General features: G+C 37.2%; 1 protein-coding gene across 11 annotated transcripts in view; it reads right to left on the bottom strand.

Annotated features, from left to right (window-relative positions):
- Positions 1-7,656, bottom strand: part of ROBO2 (roundabout guidance receptor 2) — a 766,078-nt gene extending 758,422 nt beyond the window's left edge. For 5 of the 11 annotated variants that reach the window (XM_087966640.1, XM_026664101.2, XM_087966639.1 and 2 more), the window contains exon 1: positions 7,009-7,656. In XM_087966640.1, the coding sequence (XP_087822766.1) occupies positions 7,009-7,132 (124 nt within the window). In that variant the 5' untranslated portion in view covers positions 7,133-7,656. The remainder of the gene's footprint in view (positions 1-7,008) is intronic. The other 6 variants (XM_087966643.1, XM_087966647.1, XM_087966642.1 and 3 more) reach the window with 2 other exon arrangements.
- Between the last annotated feature and the right edge of the window lie 16,046 nt (positions 7,657-23,702).

The following is a 23,702-nucleotide window of genomic DNA, read 5'->3' on the forward strand; positions in this document are numbered from 1 at the left end:
AAGGACCAAGAGGTTTATTCTCTCCTAATTTGTAAGCATAACCAATGTATTTCCACCAAGGTGCTGTATTCTGGCATGAAACTCCAATATACTTATAATACCTTCATCCCATCCCTTTGAATAAGACAATTTTTTGAGATATGAGGAAATTATCCTCATTTAATTATATTATCCTTAAATGTCACATTCATTGAGCTTAAATTAGTTACAATAGTATTTTCCTCCATATTCTAATACCATCCAAGTTCATATAATCTGTTAGTCTTTGTCGACCATTGATTAAATAGGTTACAAAGGCACACAGACAGAACAGAAACTGGCAAAAGAGTATTAGCATACATCATGTTGGTAGAGTTTTCTCAATTGGAGTTTATCAATGTAACTCTATTTTAAAAAACCAAATTATCCCATGTTATTTCAAGACAGGAAGATGTTTTATTTTCTGTTGACTGTGATAAAAACTTTATGTTTTTCTCCCCTTCCTTTGAATCATGTCTGATTCTTACAGACTGCCTGGGCAAGTCTCTGCAGTTATCTTGGCAAGGTTTTTCAGACATATCCTTCCTAGGACTGAGAGAAAGTAACTGGCTCACCATCACCCAAGATGGCTTTGTAACCAAGATGGGCTACAACTCAGTTTTCTAGTTTCTACCCTGATGTAGCAGTAATAATAATCAAATTTATATAGTCACGTATCTGATTGAACAGATAAAAACAATAAAAACAAAAATGTGCAAGATAGAAACCCTTATTAACAATAATAAAAATGAAAGATATGAACCACAGAAGAGGAAGGATAAAATTTGCCACCTTAACAATAGAGCAAGTTTCCAGTTGCCCAGAACTGACAAAATAGCCAAGACTAAGGGATTTTTGGAAGATGAAAAGCCATGGAATTAGTCTAATTTCTGGGGTAAGAATGATCTATAACAGGGGCATCAAACTCAAAGCCCAGGGAACAGATCTGGCCCATGGGGAGTTTTGATCTGGCCCACAGGGCTGCCCTGGAAATAGGAAAGGACCGACCCATGGTGCCTCTGCCAGTGAAAACAGAGCTCAGGAGGGCCTCAGGAGAGAGCAGTGTTCCTAAGTTCCGTTTTTGCTGGCAGAGGGTTGCAGGAGGCCGTCACAGCCAAAAACGGAGCTCAAGAGGCCATTTTCACTGGCATAGTGCTCGGGCCACCACAGGCACCCCCAGTGATGTCAAGTGGCCATGCCCACCCTGGCCCCCGAGGTCAAACACAACTCTGATGTGGCCCTCAATGAAATTGAGTTTGACACCCCTGATATATAAGGTGGGCACTGCAGCAGAAAAGGTACGTCTCCTAGTAGCCACCAAAATGGTTCTTAGCTAATGGTAACCACAACATGCCACTCTGCCAGATCTAGTGAGGCAGGCTGATGTAATTAGATAAAGAGGGGTCTCTCAGATAAGCTGGTCTGCTTTGACACTTCATATTATGTTTTCAATGTAAATAGTGATCTATTTTCTTTTCACTTAGGTTCTTCATAAGGAAAAGCAACCACAGGCTTTCAGTAATACTACTAAATTATTTTCACATCTCTCCAACAATGAAATTACTTCATGCCTTATGGTTTACATCTATTGTGTTCTTCAAAGTATTGAAGTTTATCATACATAGAACAATAGAATGTGCACACAATTAAAAATATACCTTTGTTTTACCTTGATGAGACTGAATATTATTAATAGAATGACTGGTAGAAATAAAAAAAATGAAAGGATGAGAATCATTATCCTAGAAAGCCCATATAACTGCAACATTATTTCAGAATGAAGGAGTGTTCCTCTTTCTTTCGGAGCAAGATTCAGTCTGCATTGCAAATTGGCAATATTAATTATTTCCCTCCTTTCCCATTGCTATATTTCCTGGCTGCCTGAAGCTTATGAATACACCTCATCATAAGTATTATTTGAGAAATATAAATTCAGTTATTTCTCCTCCGAAGAAAAGAATGACAGCATCTTACAAATACCACAAGCAGCCAAGTTACTAATTGTTAAAAAGGAACAAGATAAAACAGCAGCAAAACCAAAAACACAAAGAACCAAAATAAACCCTCAAATCAAATCAAGTAACAGCACATGCCGGCAGTTTTCATACATATCCATAAGGTAATTCTCTGCTGTTCCTTCACCACAAAGAGATAAACTGATGGTGAGCTTGCACTTGGGAACTTTTCCATAACTCTGTTTTGGCAATTAATAGCAAAGACAGTCATTCACTAAACAAGCAGAAGAATATAATTATTGCCCAATTACTTTTGAATCTTACAGAAAAAAGTTACAAGATACAGGCGCATTTTCTGTCCCTTATATATCCCTACTGATATCCTCACACAGTTCCTAATTTATCTTATTTACAGGCTCTAAATATTAGGACAATATTGAAAATTTCTTTGTTTGCTAAAAGGTTACATTCTCCATCATAGACTAACTTACTCACCTCTTACTCCTTAGTTTTCTTTTAGATTTTGCTTTCTGTAATGAACTAGTAGGGATACATATAAACTCTTGCACATACTGTGCATACACATTACACATGTATGCATGCATGCACACAAACACATAAACACAAAGAATCGCTGTGTCCTGAATTGTTTACAAAATGAAAGTGTGTATTTCCTTTTAAAGGATTTGCAGGATTTCTGCCTCATCCTAAATCTTTTAAAGAGAGTCTGATTTGTCTCAGCATTCCATTCAGTTGGATGCATGTATTTTATTATATGAAAGGATGCTATTCTATTGGGACTTCCAGTTATCAGCTGTCACTATCTGTTGTCTTTTTAATTAAAAATAAATAATTTCAGTTTTTTTGTGTGCATGCAAGAGTATAAAAGTCTCTAGAGACCATTATACAACATGGCCCAGACAGAAAAGTTTATCTAATTTATCTACAGCCAATGAAAATCTAATTACCCCTGCCCCCAAAATAATGACCATTAGACAATTCCATTAAGGTTTTTTTTTACATGTTTAGTCTAATTGTCATCAGATATCTTCAAATTTTACACTTCTAGAACAATATGAAGCAATAGGTATAGCATTTTGAAGGTATAGAAAATCTTCAACAGAAAACAAAAGCATAAATAATTTCAAATAACGGTGAGTTCTTACTAGTGCAATAATAGAGGATGGTTTTTGACAAATTACTGTTTTCTCATATATAATAAATTAATTTATAACTACTTGTTTATATTTCTAAAGCCTAATATGGCATAGTTTCTATGTACATTCAGGATTGCCTCCTATAACTCAAATTCACCTGCCTGTGTTCTTTTCTGGTGGAGTTGTGTTTGATTCCCAGACCATATGAATTAAGAGGATTGTGCCTAGAGACTGTCCTTTTTGGTAATGTCCCCAACCATATGGAGTATCTTACTCCATAAGGTTTCTTTGACCCCCAATTTGCTGGCTTTTTACAAGGATATAAAAACTATATTGTTCCGAAGAACATTTGGGCACGAGTGGAATTTTGGGCTATTAGTTTGCTTTGGCATTTTTTATTTTTATTAAATGTTTTAATATGTGGATTATTTTGGATTATTGATGTCTGTCTATTATTTTCCTTTTCTTGTTGAGTTCTGCTTTTATAGCTTTTAAATGTTTCTTAAGTTATTTTTAATGGTTTTAGTTAACAATGTTTTTTATATTGGAGTGTACACCATCAAAAGTCATTCTATGACAGGGGTGGGCAAACTACGGCCCGCAGGCCACATCCGGCCCATTGGTCTGTCCAATCCGGCCCGCCCCTGAAAAAAAATTGCTGGGTGTGGCGTATTGCCCTGCGCCGCGTGGCCCCCAAAGCTGCAAAACAGTGCGGAGCGCTCTCGGGGTAGGAAAGAAAAGAAGAACTTTGCAAAGGCCTCGGCTGGGAGTTCGAAATCACCTTCAAGTGCGACCTCTCCGAAGGTGAGTCCCCGCCGATCCCCCTTTTTTTTCCGGGGCTTCCAGGCTTAAACTTTGCAAAGGCAAAGTTTGCAGGCGGGAGTGTCTTCCGGCCGAGGAGCGGGAAGGGTTCCGCCCGTCGGGTGGGCGGGCTGCTTGAAGCGGGCTGCTTGGAGCCACCTAAAGCTAGGCCGCTGCTGGTGGAGCCTTGCCCTGCCTTGGTGCCCTGTTTCCCAGCTCGGGGGTCCTGCTCAGGCGGCACTTTAAAAGCCTGCTCCCAGCACCCGAGCAACTTCCCAGCAACTTGCGGCTTCCTTTTTCCTCGCGGGCGCTCACGCCTGGCCCCAAGCCACACGGTGGAGGGGAAACCCGGAGCACTGCCGGGTCGCCTCCTCCAAGCAGCCCGCCCGCCCGCCCGCCGGGTGGAACCCTTCCCGCTCCTCGGCGGGAAGACGCTCCCGCCTGCAAACTTTGCCTGTGCAAAGTTTAAGCCTGGAAGCCCCGGAAACCCGAGCAACTTCCCAGCAACTTTCGGCTTCCTTTTAACTCGCGGGCGCTCGCGCCTGGCCCCGAACCGCACGGCGGAGGGGAAGCCCGGCGGGCGGGTGGGCTGCTTGGAGGAGGCGACCCGGCGGTGCTCCGGCAGCAGCAACAGGCAGTTCCGCCCGGGCTCTGCTCAGGTGTCCGGCTGGGGCTGTCAGGAGTTGCTACCGCCGGCGCAGCTCAGCGGCTCCAGTCCCGCGTTGCCTTGGGAAGGAAAAGGCAAAACCAGGAGACGCTGAGCCTGAGCCTCCGGTGCCACTGCTGCCATTGCAAAGCACCGCCGCGGCTCTTCCTTTTTGCCTTTCCCTTCCCGAGGCAACGCAGGACTGGAGCCGCGCGGAGCCGCGCCGGCGGTAGCAACTCCTGACTCAGGGGGCCTCCGAGGGGAGGGGAAGGAGGAGAAGAGGGGGGGAAGGGGGGGGGGGGGGGGGCAATTCCCAAAAAATCTTGTGCTGACCCGGCCCGTCTGTCAAATTTTAAAAGTCAATGCGGCCCCCGAGCCAAAAAGTTTGCCCACCCCTGTTCTATGAGATAGGCAGATATATAAATTTGATTAATAAATCAATGGTTACATTGTTCTAATCCTGCCAACTACTTATAGCTAATAAAACTAGTCTCTTAATCTCATTAAATAGATTTATTTAAAGGAAACAAGACTTAAGTCTCTTGGAAACTGACTATATATGTGTTAGTCACCTCTTATAGAGTAGGTAAAGATGGGTCTCTTTGATCCCATTAATTCTCTTTATATGCCTGGGAAGGAAGGAAGGAAGGAAGGAAGGAAGGAAGGAAGGAAGGAAGGAAGGAAGGAAGGAAGGAAGGAAGGAAGGAAGGAAGGAAGGAAGGAAGGAAGGAAGGAAGGAATCCAATTTCTTTATCATGGAATTTATCTCAGACAATATCTGCCATTATCATGCATCACAACAAATATGTACAATCTTTTCATATTGAAATAATCAAATGCTGACAACAAGAAAGACCTTATAAACTATGGAAAAACACACACACATAATGTTTCATACCTAACTATAAGCATCAAGCAATAACTTTTGTCTCATCAATAAATAAACATCTTAAAATCTGGAGATGCCATGTTTGTATGGACGTCTATAAGAAGGCAGAACTATTATCTGTTGTGTAACATAATTTGGCATAAACTACTATATGACCCAACAATTACTTGTATTGTACGTGTGTGTGTGTGTGTATTGTAAATATACACATGAATAGACACACACACAAACATACACATACCTTTCTTCCTCTACTTCCTGCTGGATAACAGCAAATAGGAACACAGTAGGTAAATGTGCATAAGCACCTCATGTATATAAGGTTATGGCATTGGAGAATCTATCACAAGCTGAACATAATTTTGCTAGCATAAAGAAGAAAGGACAGAGATCCATAATCTTTTGGCTACTTTATGCTTTTACACAGTTCAGGCTAATTTCCTGCTGAAACAATTCCCTTGAAGGTACAGCACGTGGATGGTTTGTAAAGTCTTTCATGTGATGAAAGGGAAGGGAGGAGGAAGCAGGGTAGAATGGGAGTCTCCTGCTGAGATATTGTGATGAATTATTAAAACTTCTTAATGTTGATGTTACTCTTTAACCTCAGATCACAATACTGACAGAAGAGGAAAATGGAAAGTGCTATTAAAGCAGAAATCAACTTAGGAGAAACATAAGTCATGTGGTGCATCCAATCAACAATATAAGGAAACAATTACAGAGAGAACAGTTGTGAAGTTAAAAAAAATGCTGTCAAACATTTAACACAAGCACATTTTCCAAGGTATTGGTATTATAGAATTAACATTCACAGCCATACTTCAATATCACTTATTTCTATTTCCAACATGCTTTTCCATAAATATCTTCTGAAAAGCAAATTAAAATTTACGTAAAAGGTTATATTTGGTGAAACCTACAGAGCTTGCGTATCAAGTTTATAAGCAAGGAAGAAAAACAGTTCTCAAAAGCTGTTAAGTATCTTTCTGTTAGCACAGCAAAAAGAAATTCAATGAAGTTAATGCAATTTATCTTTATTAACACATCAACATTGATACAGTCCATCAGCCTGTCAGTAATGCTGGTGCTGCATTTCTTTATGAGTCTCAAAAATATCTGTCTAATATTTTCATAATATGTACTAACAATGTTATCTGTTAAGCAGGCAGAAGTGCTCTTTCTTTTCATTGGAACAAAACAGGTCAGCCTCAGGAGTGATGGTGCCCTGAAAGATAACACAACTACATCTGCATCACTTCGCATGATCTTTTAGCTTCTCAGTCTATATATATATATATGTGTAGACTGATATATATGGGACCTTCCAATGATCCCCCTGCATGTTTGTTATTATTTAAATTCATAATCTCCATTTAAAAACCAAAGCTTTACACATTAAAACACACAGGCAATTCAGTTCTACTTAATTATTTTGAAGTACAGAGGGAAATGAAAACCTTTAAGCAAGCATATTTATTACTACTGTGACAGATAAATTCAAGATTTTCAAAGGCAACCCTTATGAAACTTTTTATCACTTACCCCCCTTCCAGTGCTTGCCCTTGGTCCTGCTTAGCTTGGTAAGAGTTGATTCAGAGAAGAGCAACATCAAAATAAAAAGAAGTTCAAGCACTGTATTTTCCCTCTGTCTTTCTGATGATAGCATTTCCACAAGTTATTTTCCACAATTTTGCCCCCTTACATTTCCCCCCTTATTTTCTCTATTTTCCATTTGGTTGGGAAAGAATATTAATCAGGTGAAAAGCAGCAGAAGGAAAGGCTTTGCCATTCTGAGGTAACATCTAGTGATGTAGCCCTGAGGAATGCCACATTTTCTTCTGATCTAGCATCTCCCATCCACGATGTGCAGGCAGCACTGCTGCTTCTAGAAGAGCTGTAAAAGAATTTCTCGCTTCTCACTTTGGCTTCGGCGAAAATAGATTCCTCAGCTTTCACTGTGAGTGCGATTGAGAATGATAAAAACATTAATGCCAATGTCCAATAGAAAAGAGAAAAGATGTCATGATTGTGGAGGGTGAAAGACAGAGAGAGAGAAGGGATAAAGAACAGATGAGAAGCAGTTGCACTGACAGCTTTAAGCCTCACTGTCTGATCCTAATAGCCGTGCAACCAACCAAATTGCTCTTTTAAGGATAATAAGGCTTCGGTGAAAGCTGGTGTCACTGCCACTTGGGTAGGTAAAATCAGGCATGAAAATCATCAAGAAAAAGCTGCTCAAGATAAAAACTAGCAGAGCTCCTATTCGGAATGCTGAGGACTGAGCAAAAGAATACAGTATGCACACAGTGTATTTAATCTCTATTGTGTGGAGGAAATTTCTTCCTTCAGACTGTAGTCTTTGCTGCACATAAGCAGTGCTTTACTTAATTTAGTGTGAGCCTTTAGAAGATTTAATATTTGCTACACTAATTATTTTTACATTTATCTGAAATAGCGATGAGATTGGAAAATACAAGCTGCTTGTTTTTAAAAAAGAGAAAATAAAGAGTGTGCATAAACAAACACAACACATACATACTGATATACTCAGATAAACAGACGGGCAAAAGCTAACTTGTTTTATAATATCAGTTTTGAGCTAGCTTCCTTCAAAAATTCAAATTCAAGAATTTGATGAAATACAACTATTTAAATATACATACAGATATGTGTATATATACATATATACATTAACATATGTACACACACACACACACATCTTTAGGGCAAGTTATTCAAACTGGTGCCCTCAATATATTGTATATTGGAACTGCAGTGCTGTCTAAGATTTTGGGGAAATGCACAGTGACTATGGGGAAAAAAGTCATATTTTTCTTTTCTTAACCAATTACTTTGTAGCTTATTGAGCTGCCAGATTCCTAGTTTGAAGTCTTCATATGTGCTTCTAAAATGAATTGGAAATAAATGTCTTCATGTTCCCAAGCATGAAAACAAAACCATGTAAATTCTTGTGGTTATTTGTTACCATATTACACCTAAGAATTTTCTTGGAAAACTGGAAAAAAGAGACCATTCAGCAGTAAAATTACTAATTTGTACCTATAATTAAATTTAAGGTATTTCAATAATGCTCTTCATAATGAAACACAATAACAACTTTTATTTCTATGTTTGCATAGCAGCATAAATAATAAATTCACTCAAATGCCACTACTCATGAAACAAATATATGATGGAAACATGTGCCTACATGGCCCCAATATCTGCCATTGGAATTTACATTCTTTATTTTCCCTTTACATTTCCATTACATTTGTAACTAGTGGAGACTATGGGTGATGAGTGTACTAGTGAAAATAATAGGGTTATAAAAGAATTTTACCATGGATTGTTCTGGGAATGCATTTAAGTTTTTCACTCTCAGTGAAAATTTACTGGATTAAATGTTAACAGAAATAGTCTTATCATTTATCCTTTCAAAGAAAAAAAAAGTCTGAAAATGTATGGGTACACAAAGGTTTGCTTGAGGCTACTTATCTTTTGTATAACTTTATAAAAAGACAATGTGACTATATAGCATCACATGATCATATGGTCCATTCCAAGGGTTATTTGTGTAACACTTTCTAGCTGTTTATGCTATTTCAAAATCACGAAGGTCAAAATTAAGAACAACTGTAGGATACCAATTTGCATAATTGCACATGAGACATTCCCACTTGTCTATTAAGTTTGTGTTCAAGGCTTATATATTTGTAGTGAGGGTTTCTATATAGAACAAATTTCTTTTTTACCTGGCTAGAGTAGAATCTAAAACACAAATGTGGCTCAGACATACCGTGATGCTGTGAATCCTTCTGAATCTTTTGAATGCTCAGTATTTCTATCTAAATGTAACTTAAAACATGATCTGTTCTCCAAACAAGTTCTAAAACAGGATGGAGAACTGAACTGAATAAACAGAGAACTGAATTAAATAAATAAGTCAAAAACATTATTCTTGTTCTTATTATCCTTATCCTTTAGTTTGGGGGAGGGAATCAAGAAAAAAAACTCTAGTTGTGAAAAAAATCCTCCTGTATTTCTTCACATTAACCTTCTACTGCATTAAGGAGTAGGCAATATATAACTATCAATATAATTTCAAAAGTTCTTTGCAATCAGTTCAGATTCTAAGTTTGATATTTTTTTTTACTTCCCAGGGGCTTGCTTTTCTTCTTCTTTAATTTTGATTGATAAAAGTAGATATGGTAGTGTTCCTACTATGGCACATTTTAGAATAATGATAAACCAGTTTATTTTGAGATTAGAATGTGCTTAGTCTGCTTGCATATTTAAAAAATTATATCAAAAACTGATTGTTACAACAGGATATTTTACAAAAAAAAAAATTGCTTTTGTGTCATGCATGCAAAATATATAAACTTTAGTTTCCTTAACGGTGCTTCTAGTGTCAAGGAGAACTTTCTTTCATCTAGTATTTATTATGCTTGTGATTCCAGTTATTCTCAAAAAAATTAATCTGTACCACAATTCAAATATTTTTTTCATTTATCCTGTCTGATGGTCTAGCTATATATTATAACTGAGAAAACTACAGTCTTGGCAATACATACTTTTGTTGTCACTGTGATGAGTATGCATTTTAATATTTCATACAGATCTGTCATAGTCTTTTTTCTCAAGCTGTGAACATCTATTTTTATAGCTATTATCACCACTTCTGTAAATTTTTGATTCTAAGAAGATTGCAACTTCTACTTTAACACCACCTCTTTTGATTGGGTTGATGTTACCTGTTGACATAATTTTAGTTGCTGTTTCTTTTCTTTCTTTCTTTAATACAGAGCAGCATATTAGATTTTTGCATTCTTCTTTCAGCTTTAACAAGAGAGTCTTTAAATCTTTCTAACCACCAGCCATTAAAATAACATTACCACAATTGAGAGTATGGGTGTTTCTACCAGTAATTTTAATTCTAATTGCTTCTAGTCTAGACTTTTTCATAGTATATTCTGCATTTACAATCTATCTAATAATGGACATCTATTGGTATTTCCTTGCCTTTTCCATTATCAATCAGAAGTTAGCAATATGATGCTTCTGTCTCTTGTAAATCTAATTTGTACATCTGATAGTTCTTGTTTCATGGGATGTTGTAATCCAGATAGAAAAATATTGCCTTAAAATAGGTAATACACTGAAATTGATTATTATGTACAGAGATACAAAGTTTTTTCTTCAAAAGGCAAGATCAGATTGGTGTCAAGATTGAACCAGCTTACTTCTTTCAAACATTAATGCTTTTCATAATTGAACAAAAGAACATTTCATAACTGGACAATGTCACCCAGGGATGGGAGAAAGGAAGAATATTGTTTAACTAAGAAAGCATTTGCATGGGAAAACCAAAGCTGATTTTGATTCTTCAGTGTCAAAATGGTGTATCAAATAAAGTTTTACTTTGGGGAATTTAAAGCTCCTGAGACAGTTTCCTTATTTTGGCTTCACTAGTCATACAGTTGACTATTGGTCCTCATACCACAATATAATATTTTTCTATCCTATATTTATAATATGGATCATTTTTATTTTCTAAAAATGTCTATGGCATTGTTTCTCATGTGGAAGTATCAAGAGGAATGGCTTTCAATTTTCAGAGTTGCCCATCCCCCAGGCCATTGGCTCAGAGTTCTGAAATTTTATAAATCTATAACCTACCAAAGGTTGGGAAAATGCTTCATTTTGTAACATGCTGATTGTCCACCTAATGTTTTAACTGGGAGAATAATGGGTGTGGGGTTTTTTTGTGTTATTTTAAAAAGTCAGATGGTTCAAAATTCAGCCTATAGCAAGTGAAGTGCCTGAGCCCATGGACGCTGGTTACAGTGTCCAAAGATTCCCCCCAAAGATCCTATAGAGAATGTAGAAGTTTATTTATTTATTTTATTTATTTATTTATTTATTTGATTTGCCAATTGTTTACAAGATAATAAGTATAAATGTATACATAGTTGTGAATACATGAAATGGGTACATATAAGAAAAATAAAAGAATAAGAGAAACAATAGGACAGGGACGGTAGGCACGTTGGTGCGCTTTATGCACGCCCCTACAGACCTCTTAGGAAAGGGGTGAGGTCAATAGTAGACAGTCTAAGGTTAAAGTTTTTGGGGTTTGGGGAAGAAACTACAGAGTCGGGTAGAGTATTCCAGACATTGACCACTCTATTGCTGAAGTCGTATTTCCTGCAATCAAGTTTGGTGCGGTTTACTTTGAGTTTGTATCTATTGTGTGCTCTTGTGTTGTTATGGTTGAAGCTGAAGTATTCATTGACAGGTAGGACATTGCAATGTATGATTTTATATACCATGCTTAAGTCAGACCGAAGACGGCGTAATTCAAGGTTTTCAAGTTCTAGAATTTCAAGTCTGGTGGCATAAGGTATTCTACAACGAGTAGAGGAGTGGAGAACTCTTCTTGTGAAATATTTCTGGACTTTCTCAATTGTGCTAATATCAGATACGTAGTGTGGGTTCCAGACTGATGAACTGTATTCGAGTATTGGTCTAGCAAATGTTTTGTATGCTCTGGTTAGTAGTGTGATATTACCAGAGAAAAAGCTACGTAGGATTAGGTTAACAACTCTTAATGCCTTTTTGGCTATGTAGTTGCAGTGGGCTCTAGCACTTAGATCATTAGAGGTGAGTATTCCAAGGTCCTTTACAGAGCTTGAGTCATCAACAAGATCTTGACTATTCAGCTTGTATTTTATTTTCTGATTTTTTTGCCAATATGTAAGACAGAGCATTTATTTGTTGAGATTTGAAGTTGCCATTTGTTTGACCACTCTGATACATAGTCAAGATCTTTTTGTAGGGTAGCAGTATTGTCTGTGGCATTAAATCTTCTATGAAAGTCATCTGGCAAGTTATTAGAAGAAACCTGGCAGGACCTATTCCTAAAAGGTGCTACCAGATTCCTGATTTCTTCCAAAATAGGTTAACATGGCTTTTTTCTTCTTACAATTTGGCCAGTTATTATCTGTCGGCTAAACTTGATTTGCAAGAGTGTTTTGTGAAGAAAAAAACAACGCCTAGGACTGACATCATATACACTGCCTTGAGCTCCTTAATGGACAGATAAAATATACATGTAGGAGAGGGAAAAAATCAATGAAATAATATATCTAGCATTTATCATCTAACTCTCCTTCATTTTTTAAAATAGAAGCCCCCTACTTCTTATGTTCTTAAATTCCAATACATAATCTCATCTAAATTAAAGTGTGGTGCAAGAACTGAATTCAAAGATAAAACCAATTCAGAATAAAGCAAAATTTATGTTTTCCCCATAATTTAAAAACCATTTTAATTGTGCTATTTAAAATTGCATTTGCCTTTAAAGAATGAATTAGTTTGAGAAATAAAAGATTATTAACTTTGGAGGGACATAATCTCCAACTGGGATGGCATGCCTTTTTATGGCATGGAAAAAATAAAATAAATAACTATTTTCAAAGACATTATATTAGAAATGCACTACTATCTGTATGGGTGAAAATTAAATAACAACATTATTTAAAAATGCTAGTCTGGCTCTCCACAATGGAAGCACTGATACTTCCAAATGTTATTAATATGGAAAAAATTATAAGATACAAAAACATTTTGAATGAAGAGGGTGAACATAAAACTAAATAAGAACTGAGTAGTCAAGGGATTAATATAACATGGTGGCCACAAGTGCAGATACAATCTCGATATGAGAAAGATGCTAAAATGTATGGTTTTTATAAAGAATTAACAGAATTAGATCAGATACTAACAGGGATGGATGAAAAATTAATAAAAATATACCTATCTATTAAGTATTAAAATGGAAGGAAAGCAGGTAAAGGAGACATGATAGTATGTGCTAAAAATTTGGTTACACTATAGAGCTAGATAAATGGCAGAAACTGTGGGACAACTATAAATTAACAATGTCAACTGCATATAAAAAAATCTTTATAAAATGTTTTATAGATGCCATTTTTCACCTCCAAGGTTGACAAAGATGTTTAAGGACATGTCCGCTAAGTGTTCAAAATATAATCAGACACCTGGCTCATATTATCATATGTGGTAGACATGCCCAAAAGAAAAAAGAAAATTGAAAAAAAGGCATAAATGGTTGGAAAAAAATGATAAAACAACATATAGATTTAAAACCAGAAATATTTTTGTTGGGCATCTTACCAGAAAACTATAATAAAGGGAATACAAATCTGATTTTGCACGTGTTAAATGCAGCTAGAATTGTATTTGCACAACAATGGAAAAGTGAAGAGATCCCTAGCGATGAAAATGTAATTAAAAAGATATTAGAATGTGCAAAAATTAATAGATTAACACTTAAAATTAAGGAAAAGGAAGAAACTGAATATTTTTTAACATGGGACTCATTTTATCAATGGTTGTTAGCCAAGTTAGAAACAGGGAAATATAAGAGAAGAACTAATGCTATAAGGAAGGATTGTTAAAATAGATATGTTGTTTTGTTGTTTTTGTTGTTGTTGTTGTTGTTATATTATTATTATTATGACAGTATACACAGCAAACAAGATAACCATGCTAGGTTTCGTATCACAAATCACTAGTCGAATACTTCCCAAGTGTTTAGGACTGCATGATGTATTGGCAGATTATGCGAGCAGATCCCAGTAAGGTGGCCTTCTGCAGCTGACCAATGGTGATTTTGTCAGTGCCAATTGTTTTTAAGTGCTTGCCTAGGTCTTTAGGCACAGCACCCAGTGTGCCGAGTACCACTGAAACCACCTGCACTGGTTTATGCCAGAGTCTCTGCAGTTCAGTTCTCAAGTCCTGATATCTGGTGACTTTTTCAAGTTGTTTCTCATTGATTCTGCTATCACCAGGTATGGCAATGTTGATGATCCACACTTTTTTCTTCTCCACAATTGTGATATCTGGGGTATTGTGTTCCAGAACTTTGTCAGTCTGTATTTGGAAGTCCCACAGTAGTTTTGCATACTCATTTTTGACCACTTTTTCAGGCTTATGATCCCACCAGTTCTTTGCTACAGGCAGATGGTAGTTGTTACACAAGTTCCAGTGGACCATCTGAGCGACTGTATTGTGACCTTGTTTGTAGTCAGTCTGAGCTGTTGTCTTGCAACAGCTCAGTATGTGATCAATGGTTTCATCCGCTTCTTTGCAGAGTCTGCATTTGGGGTCATCAGCAGATTTTTCTATTCTGCCTTTGATTACATTTGTTCTGATGGCTTGTTCTTGGACCATTTATTATTATTATTATTATTATTATTATTATTATTATTATTATTATTATTATTATTATTATTATTATTATTATTATTATTTCTTATTCATGAAACATGAAACTCAGTCAACTGAACATTTAAAAATGTATCACAAATACCAGTGACTGGTGCTAATGATTGATACGGGTTGCTGCCAGAGTCTTAGATATCAACCAAGTATCTTCGTAAAATATACGATGTTCTGAGTAGCACAGTTTTTTGCAGTACTGCTGTTGTTATTGCAGGAAGCTGCAATTTCTTGATGTGTTTTGTAAAATTCTTGGGCATGGTACCAAGTGCCTCAATGACAATCGGTATCACTATTACATGTTTCATCCATTACCACGTAATTTTGATGGCAAGGTCGCTATATTACGAGATTTTTTCCAGTTCTTTTTCTTCAACTCTGATATCAATAAATTACACACTTCGACCCTTGACAACTGTAATATCTAGTTTGTTGTATTCTAAATGGTGATCTGTCTGTATTTGAAAGTCCCACAAGATCTTCACCATTTCATTCTCGACAACCTTTTCCACTTTATGTTCCCATAACCTTTCAAATACAGGTTGGAGATATTTTTTACATAATGACCAGTGGATTAAGTTAGCAACTCGATCATGTCTAGCTTTGTATTCAATTTGCGCGCTTGTGCTGCACTCACATATTAAGTGTGAAACAGTTTCAACTTTGTCATTGCAAAGTTGGCAGTTTGGATTGTCAGTGGATTTTTATATTTTCTCTTTCATGGCATTAGTTTGTAGTGCTTGTTTTTGAGCAGCAAGTATTAAACCTTCTGTTTTTTTCTGGATGGTTCCTCTCTTAAGCCATGCCCATGTCAAGTTGTTATCACATTTGCCTTCAATGTTTTTCAAGTGCTGTCCATGCATGGATAGTATAGCACATTTTTCAAGTCCAAAGTTCATTCTGATGTCGTTGCTGAACAGTTGAACTGTGTTGAGTATTGATTCAAGTTCAGGGGGCTTTTTGCATACAGTTTAAAGTCATCCATGTCAGTGGTGCATTTCAAAATAGATTACCACCGGTATGTTGGGCATGGCTTGGTGGGTGCGCTTTGCACATGATCACACACTTTGCACGTGCACATGTGTCAAGTGCGCACTTTGCACAGGCACAGAGGCTTTCCTACTCACTTCCTGCAATCCACTCTCCCTGTCGCTTCAGCAGCTGATATGCGACAATCTGCTGTGCCACATAAAGCAGCTGTGCTTCAAAAGCAGGGAATAAAGGTCGGTGTGGGAGCCCAGGCAGGCGGGTGGGCCCAACAGCAGCTCCTCAGAGAGACCTGGTTCGGTCTCCGCTTATCTCCAGCGCTACCAGTGTGCTAGAACCGGGACAAACCAGTTGTCAAGAATACCACCACTGATCCATGTATAGTAGATGTTTTATCTTGCCATGTTGGCTTGAGATTTGGTAGCCCAGTTTTGTGTTTTGTAGGATTATTGTCAGTGGGATTCAGTGGTGGAATTCAAAATATTTTACTACCAGTTCTGTGGGCACTCACCACCCATTTACCCAAGTTTGTAAAGAGCATGTTTTGCAGATATTTTCTTCTTTCATGAAATATCAACAAGAAAATACTTAAATAGCTTTTTCATTCTAATTTCAAGAGTCCATTATAACAACTAATACTATCCTTGGAATGTCTGAATGTGTCTTTTTTCAGAACCTCCATGATATTGTGCAGTGCCTACAAAATATGTAAGAAAATGTAGCCATTACTTTTTTATCCCCCAAATGCAAATTCTGTTAGAATGATATAATGGCCATCTTCCCTTAAGCTCTCAAAAGGTGATATAGAAGTTATATATTACACTGTTGTATGGAGCAAGTTTTACATGACTCCCCCATTGGGTGTGTGATATAATGTAGTATCTGTATATCTTTCTGCAACCTTAATAGAAGGTAGACTGTATATGCTATTGCATTCTATAGAATATAGATTCTATATATCCCTTTCTACACTGAGTACAAGAACCTGGACATCATGTAAAGCTAATGTACCATATATAGTCATATAAAGTTAAATAAACCATGATTTCATTTCCCAGCAGGAGGTTTGGGCTCTGTTTCAATAAGATCTGGCTATCTACATCTGGCTATTCCCAATAAAGATAGAATGTTTACATATTAACACTCAGTGGTCAATATCAACAACATGAAAATGATTTTTGTGCACATAAACTATTGTGCACTATGAACCTATTATTCTGTCAATTTAAGTCTCCAGTGACACAAATTGCTCTAAAACTTTAATCCAATTTCACAGATAGATGCATTACCTTTTCATTAGAATGTAACCAGTCACAAAAAAACTATTCATTTGAACTTTGGTGGTATTTCCCTCCTAATGAGGAGGTAATGTACTTGTGAATTAGGTTTTACAAACATTATTAAAAACAGAACTATTCAGGTGGAAAGTCATTAAAGTGGGATCCTAGAACTAAGGAGAAATTTCCTGACAATGAGAACAATTAATCAATAGAACGGCTTACCTCTGGAAGTTGTGGAAAACCACTGGAGCTTTTTAAGAAGAGACTAGACAGCCATTCATCCAGAATGGTATAGAATCTCCTGCTTAAGTGGGGAGACTGGACTAGAAGACTGTTGACTGTTTTGTTGTGGATGTTTTATTGTTAATTATTGATTATAATTTCCCAAGAATCAATGGATTGCAAAGGACTAAAATAAAAGAAAGTAACCTGGAAAAATTCATGGGGAATGAGCAAGTTTTATCAACCATCAAATCTAATAATATAACCTTGCTGAACATGCTTTGTATACAGATCTTTTGCTTTCCCCCCTCAACTTTTGCTTCAATTACTTTCCAAACTCCTTGGCAAGAAACTACCGTATTTGCCGGCGTATAAGACGACTTTTTTGCCCTGAAAAACATGCCTCCAAGTGGGGGGTCGTCTTATACGGCGAGTATATAACAAACTATATTTTGAGTGGAAATGTTGGGGGGCTCGTCTTATACGCCGGCAAATACGGTACATAGTTTGTCTCCTAAACAAGCCTTAAACAAGCTTAAAGAAGGAACAGAATTCCGTTTCTCTCTCTCTCTGTAAATCCAAAACAGCAACGCTTCAGAGCCAGCCGCGAGGCGGAATGCGAGAGTTTCAACTCGGCTTTTCCAATCCCCAGGCCAGGTCTTGGGAGGACAAGCGGGGAGGAAAGAAACTTGCTGGCCGGGTGGCGGCTCCTATCCCACTTCCTCCTCCGCAGCTTCTGGTAGGCTTGCAGGAAAGCCGCGAGGACGAGGCCGTCCCTTTAATCAGAGCCGCGCGGCAGGGGGCCTCCTAGCTTCTCGGAAGGCTCGAGAGACGCCCCGAGGCAGCGCGGAAGGCAGGGCTCGCCAGCTGCGGGACAAAGACGCTTCCCGCCTTGCCGGCATAATGCCAGGTCAGTAGCTCCTTTCCCGGCCAGTCGAGCTAAGGCAAGAGACCCGCTGGCAGGGAAGGCCACTTGCGAGACCGCGAAGTTCGGTCTCTAAAGTCTCTGTGGGTTTCGCGCAAGTTCGCACCGGTTCCTGACAGGAAAAGCGTTTAGCGGAATTCCGCAGAGCTTGAACTCCGAGGCGCTTTGGAGCGTTGCTCATTGGGAGGGGCGTCTTCGGTGCATGTTTTAAATGGGTGCGAAGTACGGTAAGTTTGTATTAAAGTGCCGATCCAAGACTCGTAGTTTTCAGGCTTGTGTTTATTATCATTTGCAGTCTCTGTATATTCAGAGTTGTATCGGGTACTTTCGATCAATTTATCACAAGTGTTGTGGCATAGGCATACTGTAACAAGTATTATATGAATATAATAATGAAATCAGTATGTGGCTTTGTGTCAAGTGAGTCATGCTGTATGACTCACTGGCGTGGTAACAGAGTCACTACTTCCATACTTTTGCCAATGCCTCTCACAGAAACTTTTACTACAGAAATCATAGTTAACCCTATTATACCAAACCCCATTTAACATGCAGAGGATTCAAATATATTCCAGCCATTGATTGCCCTTTTAGTAGGTAGAACTACATGTGAGTTTCAGCAAAGCTCTGAATTCAACGGCGATTCTTAAACGTTATGAAGACTTAAACGTTAGGAAGCCTTATGAAGACTGGAAAATAAAGTTGCTACAATTGTAAGGAAACTTTAACATTCTTTCCATAATCCTAGAAGGCTTCTCCAAGTTCCTTGTTGTTTCCACTGAATCACTTCTTCCTTTCCTTGTTGCCCAGCATATCATATATTCTGCATAAAGCACACAGGCTGAATCATCTTCTTCTCCCCGCCTTTTCTATCTTAGTGCTTCTCATCCTTAGCAAGATTAAGATGTCTGGACTTCAGCTCCCAGAATTCCCCAGCCTGCATGCTGGGAATTGAAGTTCAGACACCTTAAAGTTGCTGAGGTTGAGAAAAACTGCTTGGGAACACTTGCTTCCTTCTTGTCTGCTTCCTAGATGTCATTACCGTATTTGCCGGCGTATAAGATGACTTTTTGCCCTGAAAAACATGCCTCCAAGTGAGGGGTCGTCTTATACGGCGAGTATATAACAAACTCTATATTTTGAGTGGAAATGTTGGGGGCTCGTCTTATACGCCCAGTCGTCTTATACGCCGGCAAATACGGTATCTTTTGTGTTACATAACATTGAAATTTGCCATATACCACAATGGTGTTAAATAAATTATTGTTACCACCTATCAATTATAAGAATAATCATAATTTATTTATGTTCTATTATTGATGTACAAGGCGAATAAATATTTAACTATTGCTGGGAAAGCTCTGTTACAATCAATAACAATGAAATTTAAAATGGTAGGAGTTATGTCTAACTCCGGCTTGTATTTTTATAATATGGATTATGAAATGAATTCTCATTTTATGACACTGAAAAAGTTTCCTTCCAATATCCAGTATCATGATTATTAAGAACCTAAGACATTTGCAGTAGTTTTAAGTTCTCTATTTAACATAGGAATTATAGCCTATATATTACTGTAGCCATGAACTATCTTTGTGAACAAAGCAATGGGTAATTGCAGATACATCTTGCAGTGATCTGATTCTGTTAGTTTCTTTTTACAAACATATGTTTGTTAAGATGCATAGTATTTGGTTCTTATATATTGCGATGCTTGACATGGCCAATTAAAACTAAATCGATAAACCCACATGCATGAAAAGCTCCTTATAATAATATTTTTGTTTGCAGTTTACCAGTCTCCTATTTTTTTAGTAAGAAGAAAGGAAAGTTGGAAAAAGTCTCCACAGGAAAAATCTACAAAATCACTGACATTTATGAGTATAGGACAGATACTAAGAGTCTGATATGTTGATGCTATAGTGGTTGGCCATTAGGAAGAGAAAAAATGGTAACCAGACAGTAAATATATCCTAATATTTTCATATGTAGGATGCAAGCGCTATAGTGGGAGAGGCATGATGCTAAATAAGCAAAATAATGTGATGTAGATGCAAGCCAATGAACAATATTCTTCTCCATTTTTCTTGAAAAGCTTGTCATTTCTTTGATTTGAAACTCTGCTTATCCTAAATTAAACTTTGAAATAAAGTTTTTATGTTTGTCTTATATCAAAAGAACAGGAATAGATGTAGCATAGTTAGTGGCCTTTTTTCCAAACTTTAGCTGCATCGAAGCTTTGAATGCCGCTGAAATAGAATACTGGAACCTCATTGGGTCCTGGAGTCACAGAGCATGCCAACACTAGTTTTTTTAGCGTGAAAGATTTGGGCTCTCAATGATTCAGGATCAAAATCCCAAACAAAAATAGGGGATATGGCTGTTATCTAAGCCATGATATTCCTAGATGGAATGTTAGAGTTGTCTATAATGTTAGAAATAGCATATATGGATGCTGTTCTACTAATAACCATCTAAAATGTGTACAATAAATCTTGTGATCATATTCCATCTAAAAGGATCCTTGGGAAATTATTTATTTATTTATGTTATTGCATTTTATACCACCATTTTAAGGATTCCTGGAATTTCTGGCATTTCATATAATAAAAACAGAAAATATATATTGATAATAAATAAAATAAAAATAATCAACTTAAAATATAGCAAATGTAACTAAACATAATGATTAGCAGCCTCAATCTCAACTGTGTTCTGAAGCAGATTAATTTATCAAGATGAGATAGCTGGCCTAACATTGAGAAGGATTTTCTTTCTTTTTTCATAGATTGAGAGTTGCAACCTGAAAACATTGTCTCTAGGCTCTCATACCCAGTGGTGATATTCTACCGGTTCAGTCCAGTTTAGGTGAACCAGTATTAAAAATGTTACAGTTCAGTCAAACCGGTAGTCAAAAAACAGGTACCGGTTCGGCTGAACCAGTATTTTTTCCCCTTCCTGACAATCAGCTGTTCTGATGGAGGCTGACCTGAGGCCCAGGAGGCTAAAAAATGTAACACTGGGGGGTGCTGCACGTCCCCCTGCACTCCATTTTTGGCCTTCTGGCTTCAGGGAAACCTCCTGGGAGCAAAAATGGCCTCCCAGGAGGCTTTCCTAAGGCCCAGGAGGCTAAAAAAAACAGAGCATGGGGGTACAGCAAAAAAAGCCACACCCACCTAGCCACACCCACCTAGCCGCACCCACCTAGCCATGCCCACAGAACCGGTAGTAAAAATATTTGCATCCCACTCCTGCTCATACCTTTCAGTTCATGGGTTCTTTGGATCTCAAAGAGATTTGAATACGGTATACCTTACTGGATAGATTAGTTTTGTCATCTCTGCTTGAAAAATAAAACAGTCCTTTAGATACCTAACTGTTAAGCCACATAGGACTTCTAGATTAAAACTAGCACTTGCACTCTGAAACCTACTGTTCACCAATTCAGTGACAACAAAGCAGATATTGTAGGGCTCAGCTGAGTCATCAATATATTAGCCAATGCATTCTGAACCTATTGAATATTAATTGGCTTTCCAAGGCAAGTGGATCTTGGCAAAATCCCTTTTAGCTACAGTCTCCATTTGTTTAAAAAAGAGTGAATCTAGAAAGATTTTTCAGTCATAGACCTGCTCTTTCAGTGAATCTATTACATGTAGTCCTTGATTTATGACCGTAATGGAGCCTGAAATTTCCATCAGAAGTCATGACAGGCTTAAGTCGAGGTGCCCATGTGACCAGACCCAAATTTATTATTTTCTTTTTGTGGTAATTGTTAAGCAAACTAAGCAAATCCATTTATTCCTTTAGGTATGAAGAGCCATGGTAGTGCAGTGGTTAGAATATAGTACTGCAAGCTACTTCTGCTGCCTACCAATTGCCTGCAATTTGGCAGTTCAAATCTCATCGGCCTTCCATCCTTCTAAGGTTAGGGACCCAGATTGTTGGGGGCAAGATGCTGACTCTGAAAACTGCTTAGAGGGCTGTAAAGCACTGTGAAGTGGTATATAAGTCTAAGTGCTATTGCTATTTTTTTTTTTTTTTTTTTTGCTATTGCTGGTTTCTTGGCTGAAAAGGCCAGAAACCAGCATGACCACAGAATGCTGCAAATGGCCATAAAGGTGGGCTGGTCAGTGCTTGAAATGAGGTCATGTGACTGTGGGAGAGTATGCAGCTGTCAGTTTGCAAGTAGATTCTGCGGGGCTCAATGGTAACTTTTAATGCTCTCTAAGTGATTGATCGTTAAGCAAGGACTACCTGTATACAAAGAGAGACTGGAAAGATTGTTAACCAAGTTAATATGAATTATTTTACTTTAAAATGGGAATAAGGCTTTACAGCAAACTTTTTCTTAATTATCTGCTAATTCAAATGGCAGAAGTAACTATCAAATATTGAATCTTAAAATTCATCTATCCCATAAGGTCATGAAATGACAAATGTAACCTCTAGATGATTTTTGGCTGATCTATGGCACATTTTGCATTGCAGAAATCCTCAAGAGCCAAAGACACTCTATCACCTTGACTGATAGTGAAGTGACTACAGTTTTGACAGTCATAATTACATTTATATCTCTAAGGGCAGCCATCAATTTGAGTCTCTCATTTATGGTAACTTTTGAAAAAAACATTTCCACAACAAATAACTTTATTCTAAAGATGTAAGTAAAAGCCCTCAAGGTTCAAAGTTCAGACTTCAGGTATGTGATACTGACATACTAGTCAAATGTTCACCCACATATAGTTTAGAATAATATATATTATATTCGTCAGCCAAATTTATTTATCCATTCAATGATATTTATAACCTGTTCCAATTGAAATGAACTATGAGTGGGGTACAACAATATTAAAAATAAAAATGGGACAGCAAAAAAAAAATGAAATAAAAATTCACAATTTCCTTTTATCTTACAAATCATGGATCAAGCAATACAAAAAACAATGCAACACATTCTATACAAAGGCTTGTGATTATAATTTGTCTGCTTTGCTATTAATAAAGAACATAGTCTACCAGCTACAATAACAAAAGGTAAGAGCAACAAGAGTTATTTTAGGATCTTTAACAGGTTAAAAAATTCTTGCACAAAATTGTTCTATCCTTCCAAGAAATGGGCCCATTAGAGGTATCTATTACCATAGCATCTAGACCTAACAATCTATTATCATTGCACTCCTATTTTTAACTTTAATATAATTTTCTTCTCATTTTCTTTTCTTGGTTTATATTCTAACCATTTCTCAGTTGATTGGTTGACTCAAAGTTCTTTTGTTTTGTGAAATTATTTTTGATTCCGTTTCTTTAATCATTAACATAGAAAGTTGGCAATGCAAAAGCTGTAAGATATTTTTCCTTTTCCTTTATTTCTTCCACTGATAATTTAATCTTTAATCTCCTTTTGCATCCTCTCTTCTTTTTTTCTTTCAATTTGTTATATAAATTGACCATATATCTGTGTTTTTATTTAAATTAATTTCAAGAATAATTTCTATTTATATTTACAGTTC

This window comes from Notechis scutatus, chromosome 5 (assembly GCF_049901735.1).
Source record: "Notechis scutatus isolate UNSWTSFEM ecotype Mainland chromosome 5, rNotScu1.2, whole genome shotgun sequence".
Classification (NCBI taxonomy): Eukaryota; Metazoa; Chordata; class Lepidosauria; order Squamata; family Elapidae; genus Notechis; species Notechis scutatus.